The sequence below is a fragment of the Bombus bifarius genome, unplaced genomic scaffold (assembly GCF_011952205.1).
Source record: "Bombus bifarius isolate JDL3187 unplaced genomic scaffold, Bbif_JDL3187 scf7180000008162, whole genome shotgun sequence".
Lineage (NCBI taxonomy): Eukaryota > Metazoa > Arthropoda > Insecta > Hymenoptera > Apidae > Bombus > Bombus bifarius.
The window spans coordinates 475493-497971 of NW_022884484.1; the positions used below are offsets into that span (position 1 = coordinate 475493).

Consider the following 22479-nt stretch of genomic DNA (forward strand, 5'->3'; position numbering starts at 1 on the left):
CCAGCCCAATAGTATCGTGGTAACTGTACAAAATATCATACGCAAATAGCAATAGAGTGTGGTGGTGATCGTAGTACAACCGAACAGGATTTGATTCTACGTGAAAAAATAAGTCGAAGACGTGGAATAACATTTTTTCATGTGACGTTTCGTTTCTGAGAAAATCGAGTTCGGAAATTCGTGGGTACAGCGAAGTGTCGGTTATCCGTGTCCCGTTTTCCGAATTTTTAATGTGGTAAGTACGAAAGCGATACGAAAAGATAGTTAGGTATCATGAAAACAATTACTCTGCCTTTCAACCGATCAAGTAATTAATTAAACTTAAAAACATGTACGACGTTACATGGTCAAAATGCGTTGTATAATTTTATTATACAATTTTTAAACGTTAAACCTTTTACGCACAATGTATTTAAAAATTTATTTTTCTCGAAAATGAAGCGTTTTATGGAAAAATTGTATTCTACGTGCTTCACTTCTATTCAAATGCAGTTTAAAGCCCGCTCGATTATTTACTCTTCTTCAGTCTCCACTTACCAAGCTAAAGTATACTCGTCAAATGTCGAAAGTCAATTTCCTTGAGAACGAACCACCCGATCTGCATATTACTGTTAATATACGAACTACGTGGTATATAAATACGATTATATAAATGCTATAACACAGCGTGTTTTATAAGCTGAAAGAAAAATATTTTTGAATATGACAGGTGGCCTTTATGATAATTATCTGGCAGTGACGAAGTTATGTTTTGGTTAATAAACGAAAAAAAAAACCTTTACTAATCTGTGATTAAAAACTGTGTACTATATGATATGACGAAATTTGCCGAATTGCATTGTTAATCAATTTGTAAAAAGGATGATATTAAAACGATGAATGTATAGTTTAGTGTAATTACTGTAAAGTGTTGTCGTTTAAAAAGTTTATCGCAATCACGATACATATTGAGTCGCTATATCGTACTAAACACATGGTGCACGTGGTAAATATTATGTTAAACTTCGTGCACACTGATGTCTGGCGAAATTTTGTTGCACTAAATAAAAGTACAGGGGCATTGATAAATAGATTTCACGGTGTAACAATACAAAAATTTAGAGGAAACAAAGTATGCCAGTATGTGGCCATTAATACACAGGGAGATACGGGATTTTGTGTGTTTTTATAGATTAAACACGGGAGCACGATAAAAACAGAAAGAATAATACGAAAAGAATAATGGAAACGGAATAAGTAAGGAAAAATAGGAAGTTAAATTTACAACTTTGTTATCAATACGAATATTATCATAAGAAGAATAACATTGACTATATTGTAGTTACTATTTACAAATACACACAAATACTACAATACGTTATTATTTAAAGATAAACATAATTTACATAATTATGTAATAAATGCGTACGTACACATTTCGTACATTGGCTGTTGTTAATTATCATTAATTAATCTTGAAGTGAAACAACAACAACAACAACAACATAGGACATGACACGACATAATATAAACATGAACATGAACACGACCATAGATATGAACAAGAAATGGTAAGAAATAGTAAATCTATTATATTTAACGAATATAAATTACGGATGAAATAAAAGATTGAAATTGCTACACGTAAATATTATACAGGGTGCGGCCAAAAGTTATGCGCGAACGAGATGATCTTTACAGAAGATGAGAATAAAATTTTTTTTTTTGAAAGGATTAATTACTATAGTTATATATTCAGTTTGAAATGATTAGTACTATTAGTACTATTAATTACTATATTATTATTTCCTTGAAAATAAAGCCTCAAGCGGAAATATTGTATTCTACGTTTTTTACTTATTTTCGCTTTGTTATCTGGAATAACGTCGTATTGTTTATAAATATGTTTACAAATAGATAATTAGTCCAGATTAAGTATACTTGATAAATTTTCACATTTGAATTTTCCGGGAACTGAGCTTCGTACGAACAAATTTTATTCTATATCCTTTTTTTACCTTGTAGATAACTTTCGATAGCACCCTGTATAATCGGCTATTCTAGATTTTACAGGTCGACGATAATAATACGCTATAAATCAAAATTATCAACATACAGTTTCCTTCTGTTTCGCGAATCAATTAAAGCTTATCGAACGTTGCTTGGTAAATACCAGTCGAAATACAATGTTATCTCGTAGGTCGAAAGTTAATGATATTGTTAACTTTCTACGTTGTTACAAAATATTTTCCTAACCTTCGCTGTTTCCATTCCTATCTCTAGTTTCTTATTATTTATATGTATTTTGTAATTTTCTGTTGTCGTCCTATATCAATGATAAAAATTCCACTTTTTCCCCCTTCTTTCCTCTGTCCGACTATTATTCGTTTCTATATACTATTCTGTTTACAATACAATGTGTTTTGTGGTTCCATAGCACAGAATGATTGGTTCAAGGACGAACATAAATTCACCTACCTGTTATTCGTGTAAATGTGTAACAAATAGAGGATTTGGCTCAATCGCAAATTCACCGGAGCAATTTAATTACTTCTGTATAATAAACTCGATCAGTGATCGGTGATTAAATATAATTGACGTGTATTTAGTTAACGTTTAAAATAAATTTAATCACTGTTTGTTTCTAAAATAATTGGCTAATTAAACTAGATATTTGTCGTTTATTACATCGATATTATCGTTACACTTGCTGAATAATTAATTATACAGGGTGGTTGGTAACTGGTGGTACAAGCGGAAAGGGGGTGATTCTACGCGAAAAAAGAAGTCGAAAATATAGAATAAAAATTTTTCGTTCGAGGCTTTGTTTTCGAGAAAATCGACTTTTAATTTTGACTCGGTACGCGTGCACTTTATCGCGTCTCGTTATAACGGATCTCGCTGTAGATCGTTGTCTCGATGGAAAAATTAAAAAAAAAATTTTTATTCTATATTTTCGACTTCTTTTTTCGCGTGGAATCATCCCCTTTCCGCCTGTACCACCAGTTACCAACCACCCTGTATATTAATAATAATATGCGATATTAATAACACCTTTTATTTAATTTAAACATAGTTTAAAGTACAAAGTACTTAAGATCGTTAAAATAGAAATAATTGAAGACTGACGTTATCATATAGAATATGATCTACATAAATATATGATATAGAAAGATACTCTTGTTAACTTCGTGTCGTTTTAGGCTTTAAATCTTCTTAACCAACGAATAAATCATCGCGTGATTTGATCGTACGTGAAATTACTTCCGAACTAATCCCTTCTGTTACGGATCACGTTGAACGGCGGGAGACAAAAAACGCAATAAAAGGAACTATTGGCGAATTACGAAGTTCTGTTCGGGCAATAATTCTTCAGACTCGTGAGAGTCAATGTCGTCGAAGAGATTTATCGTTGCAACGATAGGACGTTTCCACTTACACGAGGGACCATCGTTCGAAATTCACCCAGATTTTCGTCTTCTCGCTCTATTGAAATATCGTTAACGCGTTGACACTTCCTTCTTTCTCATGCACATCGTGAAATTGTATTTTAGTGAAAATTACGTAGCTGTATATCTCCATGAATATAATTGAAGAAACGAGCAGATAAAAATATCCCCCTCCAAATCTAGTAACCGACTATCTCTCTTCGAATATTTTTGCATATTATGCGCGTTCTATTTGTTTTTGTACATTTAAGGTCCCCGAGAGTGCATAAAAACTCGCGAGCCTTTTATAATCAGAATCGAGAGCCCTTAAATGAAAGATAAAGAGAACAAGTATAGAACTTTCCCCGTTTCTTTGTTCTGACGCCTAATTAGATAATCTTGATGAATAATACGGTTAAATTTAACGAATCTCGGTTTCGTTACCGGCGTACTAAAATATTAAGTAAAACGGACTAGATAAATATTGATTTTCTTAACAAACCTGCGTTACGACGTTGCATGCCTCCCTCTCTTTAACGAACGCTTTAAACTTATTTAAATAACGTTTCGACTCGAATCTCAAACAAAACGATATGTTATCTTGAAATGACAATTTGTGCATTGCTAGTGCGACGAATTATTTCTATAACTTTTATTAATTTCAATATTTTATTAATAACGAACAGTAAACGAATACACGAGAATTGGACTTGGTTCCAGCTATCTGTCGTTAATAATTTAAAGAGTTGTACGTATTTCTGTTCAAGGTGAAGCAAGTATTCGTCACGGTACGTGTCAGTGACGGAATTTATTGTACAATTTTTTTTATACGAGAAAGAACCAGCGAAAAAGGTCGGTACTATAAATCAATCGAGTTCCATCGATCAGCGCGGCTTAAAATTCATTTGAAAATATATTTTTTAACACACTGCGCGTTCGAATAGAAAATGAAAAATGTAGCGGGAAAATTGCGAATTCTGCGAGAAATCGGAATATCGGAATATTTAATTAAAACATGAAAAATTACACTCACATTAAATTCCAAACACTTTAGTCGTCTTTTGCATCCGCGAACATGTTAAAAATTCGTTTTACACTGTTTCGATCCTTTCCTTTTCAACCCCGCGTCGGTGAAAAATCGTGGCACGTTAAATCCACGTGCCATAAGGAAACACGGTCCCCAAAGACTGGCTCTCTATTTTTATTTTCTTTAACGCGGAAACTATGTCACATGGCGAGAGGTAATCGGCTTCCTAGTCACGTTAATTACGAGTTTCGACCGGCAATTTCTCGAGGAAAATGCAACCATGTGCACGATGTAAGTTGCGAGTGGAATAGGTGACGTTCACATTAATCAAGAATACATGCCGCTGTACATTATATCGTTCTGGCCAGCGTGTCACGTTGTTCTTCGCTCGAAAGCATGTCCACCGTTCGGAGTTAACGACTTGTTACATAGTCGAAAGATGAATAGGCCATTTTGCTTTTCCTTTGAATTTCACGCAGCTTATCAACCTACAATATACTTGCGTGTTGCGACTGTTTGAATTTCGAGCAAATGCAGTTCCTATATTTGTTGAAAACCAATAATTGCTCTACTTTGATACGGTTCGAACGGTTAGAGAGGGAGGCTATACTTTTCCTTCTCTCGCTATTCATGGTCAAAAAGTTGGACGACATCATAGATTACCGTATATGATCTGGAATATCTGAAATAAATTTCTCATTTGTAATATATTCTCTAGTTGGCAGGATATTTAAACAAAAATATATACTTTCCATCCTTAACTTTCAGAAGTATTAGATCGTTGGAAAAGTTTCTTTCGTTTTATAAGGTGATAATGGATGAACAAGGATTTCTGTTTTATATTATTTTATTGAATTAGGTATGATCCATTTCGTTCTATTTTTCTATTATTATGTTCGTGCATAATTCGATAAACTAATATAAAACAAAAAACATTGTGCGTCTATTATTTCCTTATTTTTTTTTTATTTATTTATTTGTTGAAATTACAATCAATTCTCGCGTTGAGAATTTTCAGTAATTTTTCTGGCGTGGCTCAGTGACATGGCTGTTTATTTACAATAAGTTAATACTTATTATAGATAGGTATAATTTATAAGTATTATAAGTAAGTGTATATGCTTAATTTGGATAACTAAATGAATCTAGCGTTTAGGTCTAGCGGGTAGTGCCTCTTCAGCCTGCGAATCTGGTCCGTCGTATCAAGTAGTCCAGTGATTAGGGGGTTTCGGTGTTTGTTGACTCTTTTGCTATATCTGTCGCTATATTTTGCTATTTCCTCTTTGACTGTGGGTATCTTGAGGTCGCGATGGATGCTTTATTATTTCCTTATGAAACGAAAGAACCTTTTCGGACAACCTGATACTTTAGTCCGTGTTGCATGATGTATTTCGTACCGAATTTACTTTTTAGTATTAAGTAATTGAATTACTTGTGCGTAGAACGCGTAGAATGACGCGTTTGTTGCCAAATTCACGTAGCATTACAAAATATTCTATAACATGGGATATTTCAAATAAATCGATTTTTACACTTTCTGCTTTCTCTGCCAATTTCTTGCAGCTAAAATATAACTTCGTTCCTCGATGTTTATCTATTCATAATTATCCACTTTTACTTCCGTCCATTCTATATAAAGAGATAGACTATTCTATCCTATGTAAACAAGTTTTACATTAAATTATCGTCCAGAGAAAAATATTCGTTGTTTTGCGAGATAATGCGTTTTGTTTAGTGTTCTATGACTCGAACGATAATAGACATTTTCCGTCGAAGAGATAATAATGAGTTATTTTTATGCTATTCTACTTGGTCAGATTGCTACTCGTTTTATCGGAATATAAAGTACATGTAGTTCCTTTGTAGAGATTATATTTAATAATAATATATCAAATAATCAATATTGATTTATTTCTTATTATTTTAAATTGGGCTATATGATACGAAAACGGTAAATACGTTATAAGAGATTGACGAATTAGCCATTTCTCGATTTATTTATTTCTATGGTCGTCTTATGACAGAGTATTATACCCTCTGAAAGAGATTAAATTTGTTCAAGCTCGAGGAAAAACAGCTCTACTCTGTTTCTCTTTCATACAACGAACACAGGGAAGAAGCTATCGTTCAGAGGATCTGATTGAGTGTAGTAAAAAAAAGAAAAATTATTATTTCCGTTTATTTCGAAGTTAGATCTTAGCTCACGCTCAGCTTGTTCGACCTATTAAACGCGATGGCTCGTTAATTTCCAATCGATTCTGATTATGTACATGTAATCGTTTTTCAAGGTTTTCACTAGCTTTCCATTAAAAGCTCCCCTTCTCCTTTCGAATTTAATTGCCTTGTTATAAGTTCAAGCAACTCGAGGTTACTTTCGCGATACGATATGACAAAGGAAAAAATAAAATCTTATCCTGCGACAAATTTGCATTATTCATAGATTAGGCTGTTTTCCATTTCATTACGTGTAAACTAAAGTACGATAGTCGATAAATAGTGTTTTGCAGTTATTTTTACAACCTTTTATCATATGCCGAATAAGTAGGAAAATTTAGAAACCAATTTTTCTATCTTTTTTTTTTTCGTCCCAACACAAGTTCAAATAATATTTAAACAGTACGTTCAACGAATTCTTGCGATCAACTCGTGTTCCTTTCGCGTCATTCTTCTCTTCAGAAAATCCTTACTATTCGTTCAAATGTTTAATTGATCGATAAATCATAATGGACACTTTCCTTTTCGTAGTTATCCGACAACATTCGTTTCCACGCCAGATTCTATACGTCGTGTAATAGATTCTACCTATTAATATTCCATTCGCCTGGATATAATTTAAGACTTTGACTGTCAAGCCAAAATCACATGTTTCGCTCAGGACGCCACGAGAGTATTTTTATTATTCAAAGCATATAATGGCAAAATAATAATAAATCGATGATGTAAGACAACATTCTTCCCCAATGGGCCGTTTATCTTATTGGTGGTCACGGATGACCACCGTGGCGCCTTGGTAACAGTTGATAGCGACATATTATAACAAGATTTCGTTTGTTTCAACAAACCATTCGCATTCGTTATTTCGTCGTAAACAAAACGTACAGAATATATTGTTGAAACGCGTACAAGATATTAGTAAACGGTATTTGCTCGTTCTATATATAATAGTAAGGTATGTTCATACTTTTAACTTCGATTATATGATTATAAAGCAGAATTTACGATTATTTTCTAAGCTGTGTTTATAATAATATTCGTAGATTACCCCTCAAAGATATCGATGCAAACACAGTGCACCGTTAGATGCATTTTTTTAGATGTTTTAGTAAAAATGTTTAATCGTTCAATGCGCCACTTTTTATTTCAAAGTATCTTCTATTTATCGGTTATATTCAAAATGCCCTAACTATCAATTTTAATACAATTTTTACAATCGTAAGAAGTTCAAGCGCTTCGGTCATCAATGATCACAGTGTGGCAGGTCACATATGACCAACGTGACAATCAGAGTGTTAAACATTAACGTTTATCGTTTTCGATCCAAATACGTAATATCTTGTTTAAATTGCACGGTATTATACAGCGGAGATCTCCAAAGCGCATATTATTCGTTTTGCTACGTTTCGCCGTCATGATGACTATCCTTGCAAATGGCCAGACATTTTGTCGGACAAACGATCACCGACGATCGCAATTTATGTACGCGCTAACGTCGATCGACGTTCAAGCTCGTTAATCGTTTAACGTTTTTCGATCATTAATATCACGTTCGATCATTAATAGCACGTTCGATCATACGTTACGATATTGGATTTAATTAAACAGCGAGATATTTTAGCAGGTTGTGAATCGAGAGCAAAATTTTCCGGCGTAATTGTGCACTTTGGAGTCATTGTCCGATATGAACAATACGAACAACCTGATAAGTTGAGAGGAAAACTTGATCGATCTCGCGCCGTTTCTATTCACGTTCGATTTGTATCAAAAGTTTGTAAACTATCTATTGTTTTTAGTTGACGACTTAGATACAAAGCGAACGAGCGAATCGACGTTGAAGCTAGAAGATTGAAGAAATATCGATTTGCATGAAATTTTGCGCGCGATATTTGTTGTTACTGGAGTATTGAAATGCTCTGAAATAAAATGACACTATCCATGATCGCCGGCGAAATAAATATAAATCATGATTGAATAAATTTCCAATTCCATTTGTAGACGTAAATAGCCATTGCGCTTTTAATTCTCTTCGCGATACGTTAGCTAGAATTAACGTTCAGCCGTTTTATTGAATTCGTTAAATTTTCTATTTCTTTGTACGTTTGCTGTGATCGAGGCCGATACGGATGATCGATAGGATTTCAAACGTTGGTTATGTTTCCACGATTCTCTGAGAAATTGCAAATAAAGCTACGTAAGTATATACAGGATGGTTGGTAACTGGTGGTACAAGCGGAAAGGGAGTGATTCTACGCGAAAAAAGAAGTCGAAAATATAGAATAACAATTTTTCGTTCGAGGCTTTGTTTTCGAGAAAATCGACTTTGAATTTTCGCTCGGTACGCGTGCACTTTATCGCGTCTCGTTATAACGGATCTCACTGTAGATCGTTGTCTCGATTGACGTTATTTTTAAATTTTTAAATTTTTAAATTTTTAAATTTTTAAATTTTTAAATTTTTAAATCTTTATTCTATATTTTCGACTTCTTTTTTCGCGTAGAATCACCCCCTTTCCGCTTGTACCACCAGTTACCAACCACCCTGTATAAATGTTTTATTAATGAATAACGCAATGCATTTGTAAAAACGGCATTCACGAATAAATTGTTACGAATCACGTGATTATTTACTCGTCGCATTTCTAAATATAATCCTTTTAACGATACGTTTCGAAGATCCTCTTTATTCATACTTATACGCGTGTGCCAACTTAAACCGGAAATAGAAGAGGAACAGGGGGATAAAAGTAAAAATACGAAACTCAATTACTGATCTAGATTTGTTTGAATATTGTATTTTACTGGTCGACGTTTTGTCTTGCGAATTTCCTCGTTAGGATATGGAAATTTTCGTCGAACGAAGGAAAGAAGGAAAGAGAATAGAAGATGGGTAAGGGAAAAGAAAAACGAAAAGGAGAAAAGGGAGGAGAAATAGAAGAAAGCAGAGACAAGGAACATTTTAAAAGGGACACGTTATCCTACGTATTATTATCAATCGCAAACATATAATAAATTAAACTAAACAACAAATTTTTTAAGGCTAATTTAAATTAATTTAAATCGTTGGAAAATTCGCAACGAAATATACGTAAACTGAATCTCAAACGCTGTTCGCCGCTACATACCATTACATTTTCACATCACGTATTCTACATACGCGTATTATACGCGTATCAATTTCCCCTGATATTGCCTGATATGACGTAGAAGCTATCAAACGTGAAATGCACATGTTCCAACGACTAGCAGAGATTCTTGAAATTCACCTACGTCTCTTCACGTGCTGAATACGTACCTTTCGAGCCACTTTTCATCGTGTCCGGAATCCCGTAAAAAGATTCGTTCAATTTATTTCATGAAACGGCGTTTATTACGACAAGAATTAGGTTCACTTCTGTTACGTGATCCGAGAGTATCTGAGGTGATTTCCAAAGCGTCTGGATATCGCTGTTTCAATTAACTGCGGATAGTATTCCGTCGGGGAATGAAAAAGGAGAAGATACTACGTAATAGCTGTTATCCACAACATTTGCATTCGCTCGAAACGAAATTGAGAAACACGATTGTACATGCCAGAAGAAGAGTTCTAAATATAGAGATTCTCTTCATTTCCCTCCTTGTTTTTCCATCTTTTTTCATCTCTGTTTACGGTATGCCATTATACGAAGAAAGCTTGAGACAAAAGTAGCCGGCTGCGAGTTAACGATAGATGCTGTTTAAATTGTTTTGGCCAAATAACAAAGCTTATGATTTTAACGGAGTTATTACGAGATCCGATGTAATATAACGCGTTGTTTTCTTGCGAATGCTCCGAGAAACCTATTGGGTTGCTTTCCTTTGGATTATTCTGTCAGATTATTTTAGATTTTAAATAAGACAGAAAGTATTACGAAGAGTATACATCAAAGTTACGAACGCCTTGTAATTAAATTATTGCATATTGATAAAGATTTAACTAAAAGCCATCGATCTGTTTATTTTTTATTTATTTATTTTTAAGTCTTATTTATTGTCTGAAATTCAGTTGCCTGAAATTGTTATCGATATAAATCGAAACGACCGAAAGAACAAAATGCTTCCCTGGTTTGAATATTAAGACGAGTTTGACACATTCTCTAGCTACGGATAGTGGAGATAAAAATGCGAAAAGATCGTTTCATTTAACCGAAACAGGATAAATAGTATACTTCATAGAGAAATGCTTTTTATATCTTTCAGAGCCATACTGTCGGATGACATTTGACGGATGGTCCTGCTGGCCAAATACTCCAGCAGGAACGACTGCATACGCCCAGTGTCCAAATTTCATCACTGGTTTCGACGCCTCGCGTAAGTTCTTTTTTTACATCACCAGTTTCACTGTACAATCGCATTTTTTCCACGAAATACCGTGTACAAAGGAATTCGGTTAGAGACGCGAAAAAAGACCTACAAACAAAAAAAGCGAAATGTTCCAAAAACACGTATACTCTATTGTTATACCAATTTCGGAGAAAGAAGAGAAGAAAGAAATCTCAGTTGGATGAGTAAATGCGTATTTATACATATACAGGGTGGTTGGTAACTGGTGGTACATGCGGAAGGGGGGGGGGGTGATTCTACGTGAAAAAAGAAGTCGAAAATATAGAATAACAATTTTTTTTTAATTTTTTTTTTTAATTTTTCCATCGAGACAAACGATCTACAGTGAGATCCGTTATAACGTACCGCACGCGTATCGAGCCAAAATTCAAAGTCGATTTTCTCGAAAACGAAGCCTCGAACGAAAAATTTTTATTCTATATTTTCGACTTCTTTTTTCGCATAGTATCACCCCCTTCCCGCTTGTACCATCAGTTACCAACCACCCTGTATTTTTATGTATGTTGGTCTTCTCAAACTTCTTCGCTTTCGATGCTTTCCTCGGCAGAAATATTTCCTCCATCGTGTGCTATGGTTAGATTTTCTCTTAGATTTTTTGGTTTTTGAAGTAAGTGGAAAAATTTCAGGAAGAAGATGCGCTGTGTTTCAGGTATCCTTCTCAGTTCGATCATTATTTAAACATATAAGTGTTTTCGTCTCAATGGCAACTCGATAGCTGCTACTGTAAAGGCGGAAAACACCCCCAAAATTGAAAATATGCAATCTTTTCGAAATTCGTTTTTCTCGAAAACTGGGCTCTAGAAAGAAAAAGACGATTTGCGCATTTGTACTTGGTCCACTAAAATCCAGAAGATTGTAAAATTAAATAGTTGTAATTCCTGTTGAACAATGTTATCTGTGGTATTTTCAACACTAAGTGGGCCTCGTTTTGTGATGATTGCACCATATCTAAAAAGCTTCAGGTAGTTACGGACAGTAAGTGGTACTTTGTTAAAGTCATGTGAAAGTTTTATATTTCCATGATCATTTATATAATTCGTTATTTTATTTATTTGATTTATTTATTTTTTAAGTAGAAAATCTAAAGGGAAATGTCTAAACAATAACGCGTGATTACTTCCTGTAGTTTGGTTTTCATTGAAATTGTATTTCAAGCGTTCGTATTTCTCCCATTTTCTCTTACTCTCGAGTGGATTGTCCTATCGGAATGAAATCTTTCGCATCTTGTAGAAGTAATACACCGATTGGTCCCAGTTGCAAAATTTGTTCGATTTGTTCTATTGTTATCGCGAGGAATTTGTCGTCCTGCAATTTCGTTTACGGGTGTTCGGTGATTGTTCTGCAACTGTTGGACCGATAACGAGATAATTCCTTTCTCAGTTTATAGGGTAGGTCCTCTCGTTGGCAGTTTATCGCACAAAGTCCTCGTAATCTGCATTTCTATAAGCGCTCCTTTGTCGGTTGATTGAGAATTGTGGTTTATTGAAAATTTTGTTTGGTGCAAAATCCGATACGGCTAGGTCGTCTAAACTTTTCACACGACCAAGTGCGACGTAGATTCGGTGCTTTGCAAAATTCTTTTTATATAAATATTAAATCAGTTATATACAGGGTGGTTGGTAACTGGTGGTACAGCCGGAAAGGGGGTGATTCTACGCGAAAAAAGAAGTCAAAAATATAGAATAAAAATTTTTCGTTCGAGGCTTTGTTTTCGAGAAAATCGACTTTGAATTTTCGCTCGGTACGCGTGCACGTCTCGTTATAACGGATCTCACTGTATGATAGATAATTGTCTCGATTGACGTTATTTTTTTAATTTAAAAAATTTTTAAATTTTTAAATTTTTATTCTATATTTTCGACTTCTTTCTTCGCGTAGAATCACCCCTTTTCCAACCACCCTGTATATAAATACTAACCATCACTATTCAAAGTATAACATGTGTAGCAGCTTACGGCTAGTCTATTCGCGTGCGAGGTCGCACAGCCGATGAAATATTGCAATTATTTACAAAACGGACGACCTCACCGATTCCAATGCCTTTGAAATATATTGTCAGGTACAACATACCGAACAACTTTTCTCTATGTATGTTATCGTCGCTCGGCTTCAGTTTCCGAGAAAGTTTCTGATTCGACGACACGTATGATTTTAATAATCGAATAAAAGCTTTCTTTGATATTATGACGCAAATGTTTTCAATTTCGAGCAACGATATTATTATAACATAAAGCTTAATATGAATTGTATCTGTCTCGCTATTCAATACCTTAACGTATTCGCAGTAACGTCATCGGTCGCCTCACAGCGAGTAATATCGCTTTTTTGGAAGAATTGTTTACGGTCTACGTGGAAATGGTGGAAAATAGAAATGGGAAATGAAAAACTTAAATCGTTATCATATTAACTGTTGTTATTACGTTAATTACATAAATTTATTACAGAGTCTTGAATTCTTTTTATTTATAACATCTTGTAAATCTGTAAATTTCAGGCTATATAACACGATAAAATTCCTATATAAATACGGTAGAATTCCAATAAAAAAGAAAGACTACGCCACGTATTGGTGCAATACTTTATTACATGGCTCGTATGCGTACTATGACATCGAATGCATAATTAAATGCACGTAACGTTCCGAGACTCGTATCACAATGGTATTTTCTTAAATAGTATCTTTGAGCGTCTTCGCGTGCTTAAAATTTCTATATGTACAATATAAAAAATACATCTGACAAACAAATAAATCTCGCGAGCTTCACACGAGCTTTCACAGTCTAACGATCTATCTAATCGCTGAAATTGCGTCGCATCGTTCTCTAACTCGTATCGACAAGCATAAAAATCCATCGTTCGATCAACTACCGATCGATAACCATTTATCGCGAAAATCACAATCGTTCGTCCATTGTGTGTCTTTCGTTCTACTCCATCGAATAAAATGTAAAATACGAACAGCAATTGCACACGCGATTAGTAACTGGCAACCAACGATCAATACCGAACTATTGACCGTCCTTTTCAGATATTTTCAGAATTCGATAAATCTATCTTAAAGTTGTTCAAATTTCTTTTATTAATAATTTCACAGATCATGGCCCTGACCGCCGGAAGCTTACTTTGCATTAACTTTATTAAGATCCCATCGCGTCTTTTAGTCGTTTCCTGATACTCCTTCGATCCCTGATACTCCTTCGATCCCTGATACTCCTTCGATCCCTGATACTCCTTCGATCCCTGATACTCCTTCGATCCCTGATACTTGTTACAGGTATCGATATCTTCGATATCTGTTACTTCGTTCGATTCCTGATACTCGTTTATAGTAACGGAGTACATCAGTTGCACTGCCATTAGCATAGATGGGATGCTGTTGGTTTCTATCAATCCCTCGATTATCCCTAAATCGATCTCGATTTTATTGTAACACTCGAACGAATTCGATAGCGGCATATTCCATAAAATATGAGTCATGAAAAATACAAAATCCGGCGAGAATATCTTAACCAAATCACACAACGTTTGGCCCACATTTAATCCGTATTGCACTGGCGTGCTCGAAGTAAGTTGCGCCCTCGAAAATGTTAATTGCAAGTACGATGTGGGGTCCAGCAGAGGATGAAGAGTGGATATAAACATCGACAATATTTCATCGACTAACTGTATCTTATTTTCCGAACACAAGACCGTGTGCATGACGGCATCTACGAGCCTACGAAGAGAAAGGTTCGTTGATAAAAGATGGGCATTACTGGCATTAGGGAGGCTGTAACTACGCGTGATGGCCTCCCTAAGCAAACTGGAGAAGATCTTCAATCGACTGTCGAATTTTTTCCCCTCTGGGAGCAACACAACACTAACCACAAACTCGTTTAAACTTCTGGAGATAGACAGATCTTCGTGGAAGAGATATCTTTGAATGAGGAATTTGATGAAATCTTCGGATAGAAGATTGCAAATACCTACGTCTATGAAGCTCAACATCATACTCGTATACTGCGCAACCTTATCGCTATGGAGACCAAGCTTCTCAAGCGTGTCGATCATGTTTAAGGTTTGTTTAATAAAATTGACCACGTAATGGTCGGGAAGCGATTTGATCATTGTAAGTAGCACGAGGCAGACTTTTTCATCTCGCAGTGTGACCGAGGAGATCGTATGAGACAACAATAGCCACGTAGGGATTTCTGGTTCTTCCTGGAACAATTGTGCGATTATGAAGAATATGACTTCACGGATAGACTGATTCTTTTCCATCTTCCATTGCGTTTGGAAGAACTTGAGTAAGTGATTACGGGATGCCACGATACGCATCAATTTCATCCCGTGTTTCCGAACGGTTGATTTCTGATTGGATAACATTCTAGCAAAAGGTATTACATCCATTACATTCGTTCTTCTACAAACGTTTACCAAAGCAGTTAGGGCCAGTGGTAGGTAGTCCCCTTGGCATAATCTATTCAACATTGACAGAGGCACCGGTGGATTTGCGAGTTTGATGCCATATACAAGGTGTTGAATGAAATGGTAACTATTTTTTGCATCTCTTTGATGAATATTCAGCGTCTTGTTCGTTGGGATCAACGGTTCTATGATATTTGAGAACGTTTCTCCGTAAACGAGAATGCTTAAGATATCTAAACAGGTCTCTTCCTTTTTTTCAGTCAGATCTTGAAGACACTGTTCAGCGAATTTAATTGGAATCTCCTTGTGCCAACGTATAGCCTTGATGAAGAGTTTCGTGTGCCTTTTCTTCCAGTTATCCTTGCAAGCGTTTAGATATTCCTTCCAATGATCCAGAATTTCTTGCGGGTTTCTCTTCAAAAGTTTTAAAGCCTCGCTTATTTTTATCTTTTCGGTGCTTGGCCAAAAACGCTCGTATAGATCCGTTTCGTATTTCATGAACATATCCTGAAGATCTAGAACTGTATAAATGTCACTCTGTTTGAGCGTAGATAAAATTTCCTCTATCGCTTTCAGCAACCATGGATAGTTTTTGACCGCCATGCGTTCTATACGAGAAGCTTTGTTCACGTGGACCTGGTTATAATAATAAATCGAAGAACAGAGATTGCAAAGGATTTCAGCTCTGCTTTGCTTCCAGGGAGTCTGGTCTAAATTATATTTTTGTGAAACGATGTTTAGGCAATCCTCCAGACACATTCTCTCGTAGTTGTGATACTTCTGAAGAATATTCCAGTGGTCTCCGCATCTCGTAGTCCTTAAATCTATCAGCATATCAATTAACTCATGAAACGGTTGATTCTGATTTATTTTATAGTGAATAGCAGCTTCTACCATCTTCACGCCGACGTTATTCAAGAACAACTGCTTTTTCACATGAGCACGTACTATCATGTCAATTAATATCGTCCAATAATCCTCACCCATTTGAGGAAGATCATAGAGTTTCAACAAAGTCTTGAACACCCCGTATAGGAACCAAGGTTGCTCATTATAGTGCCTGTCCCTCAAATACTTCAAGACTTTTATCAGTGCCAGATCATCGTTGTTTACCTTGCAAGAATAGATCATTCTACAAGCTAGACGCATTCTATGTTCCATTTCTGAGGTTCTACAAATTTCATTTCTGAACAGTGTTAACGAATCTTCAATAGCTAAAAAACACGCCCATGTAACTGTATTTTTGCTTTTCTTGTAGTCTTCAATTTCAGCGCGAAATTTGATCTTCGCCTGATTGATTCGATCCCTGGGATGCAATATTTCCAATAAATTAGCAGTTACCTTCTTCGAATCGTCCAAAATACAGCTATTATATACTTGCTGATAAGTTCTCAAGAAAAGCTCCGTCTTTTTATCCTGTCGATAGTACTTCAAATAATTCAACATGTTATCAGTGTTAAAGTCTTTGATATCATCCGGTAATAGTTTTGGAAATATAATCTCCATGTAGTTGTCGTCGATACTCTCCAAAGGAAGCATCGTAATGTACAACTTGGCGTTTCGCTCCAGGTATTCTCTGCCATTCTTCAGGAACGCTTCGGCGCTCTTCTTGCTCAGAAGTATTTTTGGTGGATCTTCCTCGTGCATCTCGCATAGTTCTGCAAACGACTCTATTCGTGTCTTGACCAATCCCACCAGAAAGTCAGTAAAATCATGGATATTCACCGAAGGAAGTCTTCTCGCACAGGGGTTGTTTGTCGGCTTGCTCAGTCGAAGATAGCGCACGACGAGGTCTGGATTCTTGCGGAAGAACAGTTTAACCATGTTTCGTCTTAGTACCATCCTCTTTTCTAGAATAATGTTATATACAAAATTTTCACTGCATGCTAATAGCAAAGGTAAGGCGTGCTGTAGACCGTAAAACGAGTCTATTGATAAGAAGAATTTTTCAGCGAGGGTAGAGTTCCTGGGTGCTAAGTGCAAGGCCAAAGCTTTGATGATCCGCGTTCTAGTGTTCAAAGAAACGTATGGAAATAAATTTTCGAAAAAATATTCAGTATTAGTGATACTTTCGTTGGTACCATTGAAGAAGTTTCTGGCTTTCAAAGCTTTGTCCACGATCAATTTGTCTTCCGATTTTAGAGCTTCTGCTATAGCCTCGTAAGTGCTCTGATTCTTGGGATCTTTCTTGTTTAACATTATGGCTGCCTGAATTTGTACCAGAGGTACAAGAGGTTTTGGGATTTTCTCATACTCGACTACATCTTCCAGATTGTTGGACACGGATAGCTGTTGCTTCACGAAGTCCGCTATCCATTTTAACTTCTCACCAGGGGTGTCGCCGGGAATTGATTGAATAGCATCCAAATAAGGGGTCGGCGTAGCCATCTTGGTCCGGGCTGAGTCCTAGATGCTATTGAGAATAACGTTTATTATTATCATAAAAACGAGTAGTTATATGAAAAATGGGAATAATGGGTAAAAAGACATTCCTTCTTTTTCGTTTGAGAAACAAATGGATTTTCTTGTGGAAATTAACCGCTTGTTTCGTAGTATTGAATCACACTTGTGCCAAGGATCGTAGTTAGCGAAAAATTCTATTACAACTAACGATAAGTTTGAATTGTAATTTCAACTTCAATTCTTTACACTTTAAAGTGAGGACTATTCAATATAAATTATCTGATCAAGGTAGGCTATCGCTACTATACAGTATTTTATTGTATTAATTAAACCAAAAGTGAAAGAATTTTATAAATTGATAAATTGATGTATTATTCCTGAAACTTTTACTCAAACATAGCCTTCCTTTAGAATCAGATTATAAACTTTTTGTTTCTTTTGAAGATCTCACGTGTTCTTTCGCATGTTTTGCCTTCTTTCGTGAAAAGTCAATACTTAGATCTCTATCATAAATTGATAGAATGTTAATGACTAAATTTTTACGTACGTAGAGGAACCTATTGGCTTTGGAATCCTGATGAATAACGAGGATCTATGCGTCAATCACATATTTTCTCCTTAACAATTAGCGACATTTATGACTTTTAAATAGCTAATAGCAATGTTTTGTAAATGTATTACGACAATTATCCTATTTCCTTTCCTATGATCAAACTTACGCAACAAACGTTCTGTATTTTTACTCATTAACCCCTTCCCGTGCCATTTAGTTCGACGAAACAGGTCAGACTGATGTTCGTAAACAGGAACTAACATCCAGTCACGATCGTAACGGGTAAAAAAACAGTCCGCGAGTTCGGTTTGGTCCAAGTATCTGGTCGCGAGTCAGACTCGCGATATTCATGTTTGGGCCAAAATCTTCATCGCGAGTCTGACTCGCTAAAGTACGGGAAGGGGTTAATAAGGTAAATGGACTCTCTTGCAACTGATCAAGGATAAGGAAATAAAAGAATCACTACTTTCTATCTCCTTATAGTCCCTATTCTTCTTCCTTTCTGTAACAACTTTGTGATAGAAGGATGATTGTAAAGAAATCTATAAAACATTCCATCTGCTTCTAGAAGATTTAATCGTATTTCAAGGTAAATGTGAATATTCATTTTCAACATAGAAAAAGCCTCTTCTTTTGCTGCTTTTAGTCGACAGTTGAATGGAAATTGATTTAAGTTTATTCGATGTGCACGCGTTCAACGAGAAATAACATGTTTTATTCAGAATTGATTAAGATCTCGTTTACTACATACATAGAGTAGATACTTCCTCTATAAGAATAATTACGTCACGCTAATACATGTACGTTGAATGACTCATGCAAGGTGTTGTGATTTGTTTGTTCTATTGATAAAAGTTATTAGCCTTTAAAAAGCTATTACATATTGTTTTATCTGTTACTTTTACGCCAGGTAATCGATGTTGATTAGCATACGAATGTCGTGGATTAATATGCGATACGTTTTCGATAATGTGATAATGCTTCTGGATAGTGAACAGTTTATTTTCTTTTTTAATTTATATTGTTAGGTTTTAGGAAGTTTTGTATTACGATTGATATGAATAAATGAGAGCAATGTAAAACTTTCGAGCTGTTTTTGATGCATGAAATTATAGATAGAAACAAATCTTTTGTCCTTTAAACGATAATATATATATTGTTATTCCTTCTAAAAGATTAAAAGATGAAGATTGAGAATGTTCGTGTCGTTTAAGAAAAAATATTTTGCTTAAACGTAAATATCTTGAAGTAAGTTGATCCGTTCTTATTTATGTGTGTAACGATTTAACGATATTATCCCCTATTTATTAGTAAAGCGATTTAAATTCTGTGAGAAACAAAAGGTGACGTCCTTGAACAAGAAGTTTAAAAATGTACTGGAGCAAAAGAAGAAAACTGACAAAAGCGGAAAAACAAAATACAAGAAAAAGAAACCGTTTATCGCATATTAGATAAAATATTCACATGTAATGCTGCCCGTCAAAGGTTGTAAACGTTTTTCACACATATTTCTAGAGAATACAAGTATTTACGGAAATCTCGTATCCAGCTATAAGAAAGAAGGTCTATACAATATATTAACACTAACATGTTTACCATGCAAAAAATCCCGAATGATCTTGAGTTCTCCAAAATAAGGAAAATAATTTTATCTCTCGTAATCAAGCATTTCCAAGAAAAACAGTTTCTACGTGCTTATCGTTCTATCTCTCTCTCTCTCTCTCTCTCTCTCTCTCTCTCTCTCTCCTTTCGGTTACCAATTCTGAAAAAAACAGTTGCAACTGCCCTGTTTACGGTCCACCCTATATAGGAAATATCTCGCGAAATTATTCTTAACGCTCCTGAAAGCCGTGGATGAGGTAATAATTGAATAATACGCGAAGACATTACGTATCGTCGTTTACATGGCTGATAACTAAACAACAAGATGTCTGTGTATACCTTTATCTATCTTGGCGATGATGACCGATGAAGGAAGCCGAGAGAGCGGCAATCGTAGATCGAAACCGGTGTAAATTTTGTCGAGCGATTTTCCAGTATAATGATCTGCGGAACACTGAGAATTTACCCGTAAAGATGCGATTTCGGTTATTCACGCGGGGATTTTTAACTGTCCATAGTTCCGGTGGTGCAGGTGCGATGAGAAGTTCGCGACAAAACAAGGAATCTCGCTACGAAACGAAGCCAGGTCAGCGTTGACTAATCTCAAACGTCACTCGCGTGTTTATACGGCGAACTTAGGTTAGGTTAGAACTGCGAGAACGAGCGAATTCGCACAGAGCGCCGATTCGTCGCATTAGGGCTGATCTTTAAGTGTATATTTTTATTCGAACGTATTTATTTGGTGATTCAGTTAGGTCTCGTTTAAGTTTTCGTGCAACTTTTGCGATAAAATTTGAAAGAATCGCACGATTGGCATAATTGGAAGAATTTTGCCGCATGGATGATTCTGCGCATGCGCAGTTATATATAAGCGTGCGCCGTGCTTCCAGAGTCTTATAAGTCCACGAGTACTTCTGGCAGCAAGCCGGCGATGAGCGTTCAAGCAACAGTCGACTTTGTGCTGTCAACGAGTAAACATTACTATTTATTATTGAATAGATGTTGAATAGAATTAGTATTTTGGAAAGTAGACAAATTTTGTACAGGTTATCACATAATATGTGGCGGATATTAGTAGGATGAATTCTAGACATTAAAAACGATGAAAGAAGTTGGACTACAAAAATGTCGTTTTCAACCCCGTAAATATTCACCATATATTTTGTGACATTCTGTATAATTATTATAATTCTCTTCGTGGTTTAAAGTATTCGAATATTGTTCTAATAAAGGATAGTAGATATAGTAATTCATACAGTAGTTAGTAATATTTATAGATTAAAGCATTTTCGTTTCATTAAATAATTAAAGTTATTTGAGGAATAATAATTCGGATAGTAAGGAAGAAAGTATTAACATAGTTCGTAAAAAAGTATTTTATTTTTGCATCAAAAATAATACACGTGCGAATATTTATGAATATAATAATGAATATAAAATATCTCAAATGTTGGTTTATCGACGAGATAGGCCTGCTATCTTAATGTTTGATCCTTTATAAATGTTAAATCATACGATCGAATGTTACAATTTGTTTTTGATTTTCTTCCAATCGAATCTCTGTCCCTCTTTACTGCAACTTTCCATTTTGAGCGTCTTGTTAATATTCATATAAATATACCTATCCCCTTGAATGACTGGTTGCCAAATCGTTGGAATCAACTCTGTGGTCTTTGGTGTTGGATTCCTTCAATGAGAACAAAAATTTCCTTTCTTAACTCTGCTGTATCGATTTTCGATAATGTCGTAACGAGTACGTACGCTAACGTTAGTTCCACGATATAGCACATTTTTAACAAACTTTAGAGCTATCTCACGTACACGGACATACATATCGCCGTTCCAGCACAATGACAACGTAACCGCAAGTTTGAAAATTTTGAAATAAATTCGTTACTAGATATATCTAAGATCTCTAATCTTTTCACTGTAAAAGCAGCTAAAAGTTTCATAATCTTCCGAACATTTCTGTCCACTAGATGGCAGTAACCTCGTTATTGAAATATTTGTGTTGACTACCGTATCTCATAGCAATAACGACGTAAGCGTTAGTTGCGTCGCAGACACGCTTGAAAGTAACTAAAAGGTGCAAACAACGTTGCTTATCGCGACACTACGAAACGTTTTCTCCATTATTTAATTATAAATTTTAATGAATTTTTGGTTTTATTCTTCTCCTGACAAATCACTTTTTTGCAGTTGCATGGAACTCTACACTAAAATGACGATATGTATAGCCCGATACAAGTACGAGATAACCGTCCGGAACTAAAACGTAGAAACATATCCATGCGAGAAGTATTCATTCAATTGCGTAGCCGTGCATTTATTATTTCCCTTTTTAATTAATATATCTTTTTGTTTCAAACACACGTTTCTCAACGATATTCAAGCTCGACGTTTCTTTTTTGATTTTTACATCCATGTATGACTAAAAAACGAAAAGAAAACATTGGCTTCGTCTCATTAATAACCCAAGAGGAAAGAACAAAGTTCCGATATTCT

At 35.3% G+C, this 22479-nt stretch overlaps 3 protein-coding genes across 10 annotated transcripts in view; 1 reads left to right on the forward strand and 2 right to left on the reverse strand.

The window, feature by feature from the left end:
- Positions 1-22479, forward strand: part of LOC117208806 (calcitonin gene-related peptide type 1 receptor-like) — a 166494-nt gene that overhangs the window by 101841 nt on the left and 42174 nt on the right. For 5 of the 6 annotated variants that reach the window (XM_033450187.1, XM_033450189.1, XM_033450193.1 and 2 more), the window contains one exon: positions 10866-10976. The exons of the other annotated variant lie outside the window; for it this stretch is intronic. In XM_033450187.1, the coding sequence (XP_033306078.1) occupies positions 10866-10976 (111 nt within the window). The remainder of the gene's footprint in view (positions 1-10865; positions 10977-22479) is intronic. 6 annotated transcript variants of the gene reach the window in all.
- Positions 13402-20754, reverse strand: LOC117208800. 2 transcript variants are annotated; one of them, XM_033450172.1, is made up of 2 exons: positions 20314-20754; positions 13402-17829 (listed from the first exon to the last, which is right to left on the reverse strand). In XM_033450172.1, exon 2 carries the CDS (start codon positions 17802-17804, stop codon positions 14034-14036), a length of 3771 nt encoding a protein of 1256 aa, XP_033306063.1. In that variant the 5' UTR covers positions 17805-17829; positions 20314-20754; the 3' UTR covers positions 13402-14033. The 2 variants fall into 2 exon arrangements, with proteins under 2 accessions (XP_033306063.1, XP_033306064.1); XM_033450173.1 differs by lacking the exon at positions 20314-20754 and adding an exon at positions 18539-18600.
- LOC117208802 (esterase FE4-like) overlaps positions 21323-22479 on the reverse strand; it is a 36912-nt gene continuing 35755 nt past the window's right edge. For both annotated transcript variants that reach the window (XM_033450181.1, XM_033450180.1), the window contains exon 8: positions 21323-21661. In XM_033450181.1, coding sequence (XP_033306072.1) covers positions 21499-21661 — 163 coding nt within the window. In that variant the 3' untranslated portion in view covers positions 21323-21498. The remainder of the gene's footprint in view (positions 21662-22479) is intronic.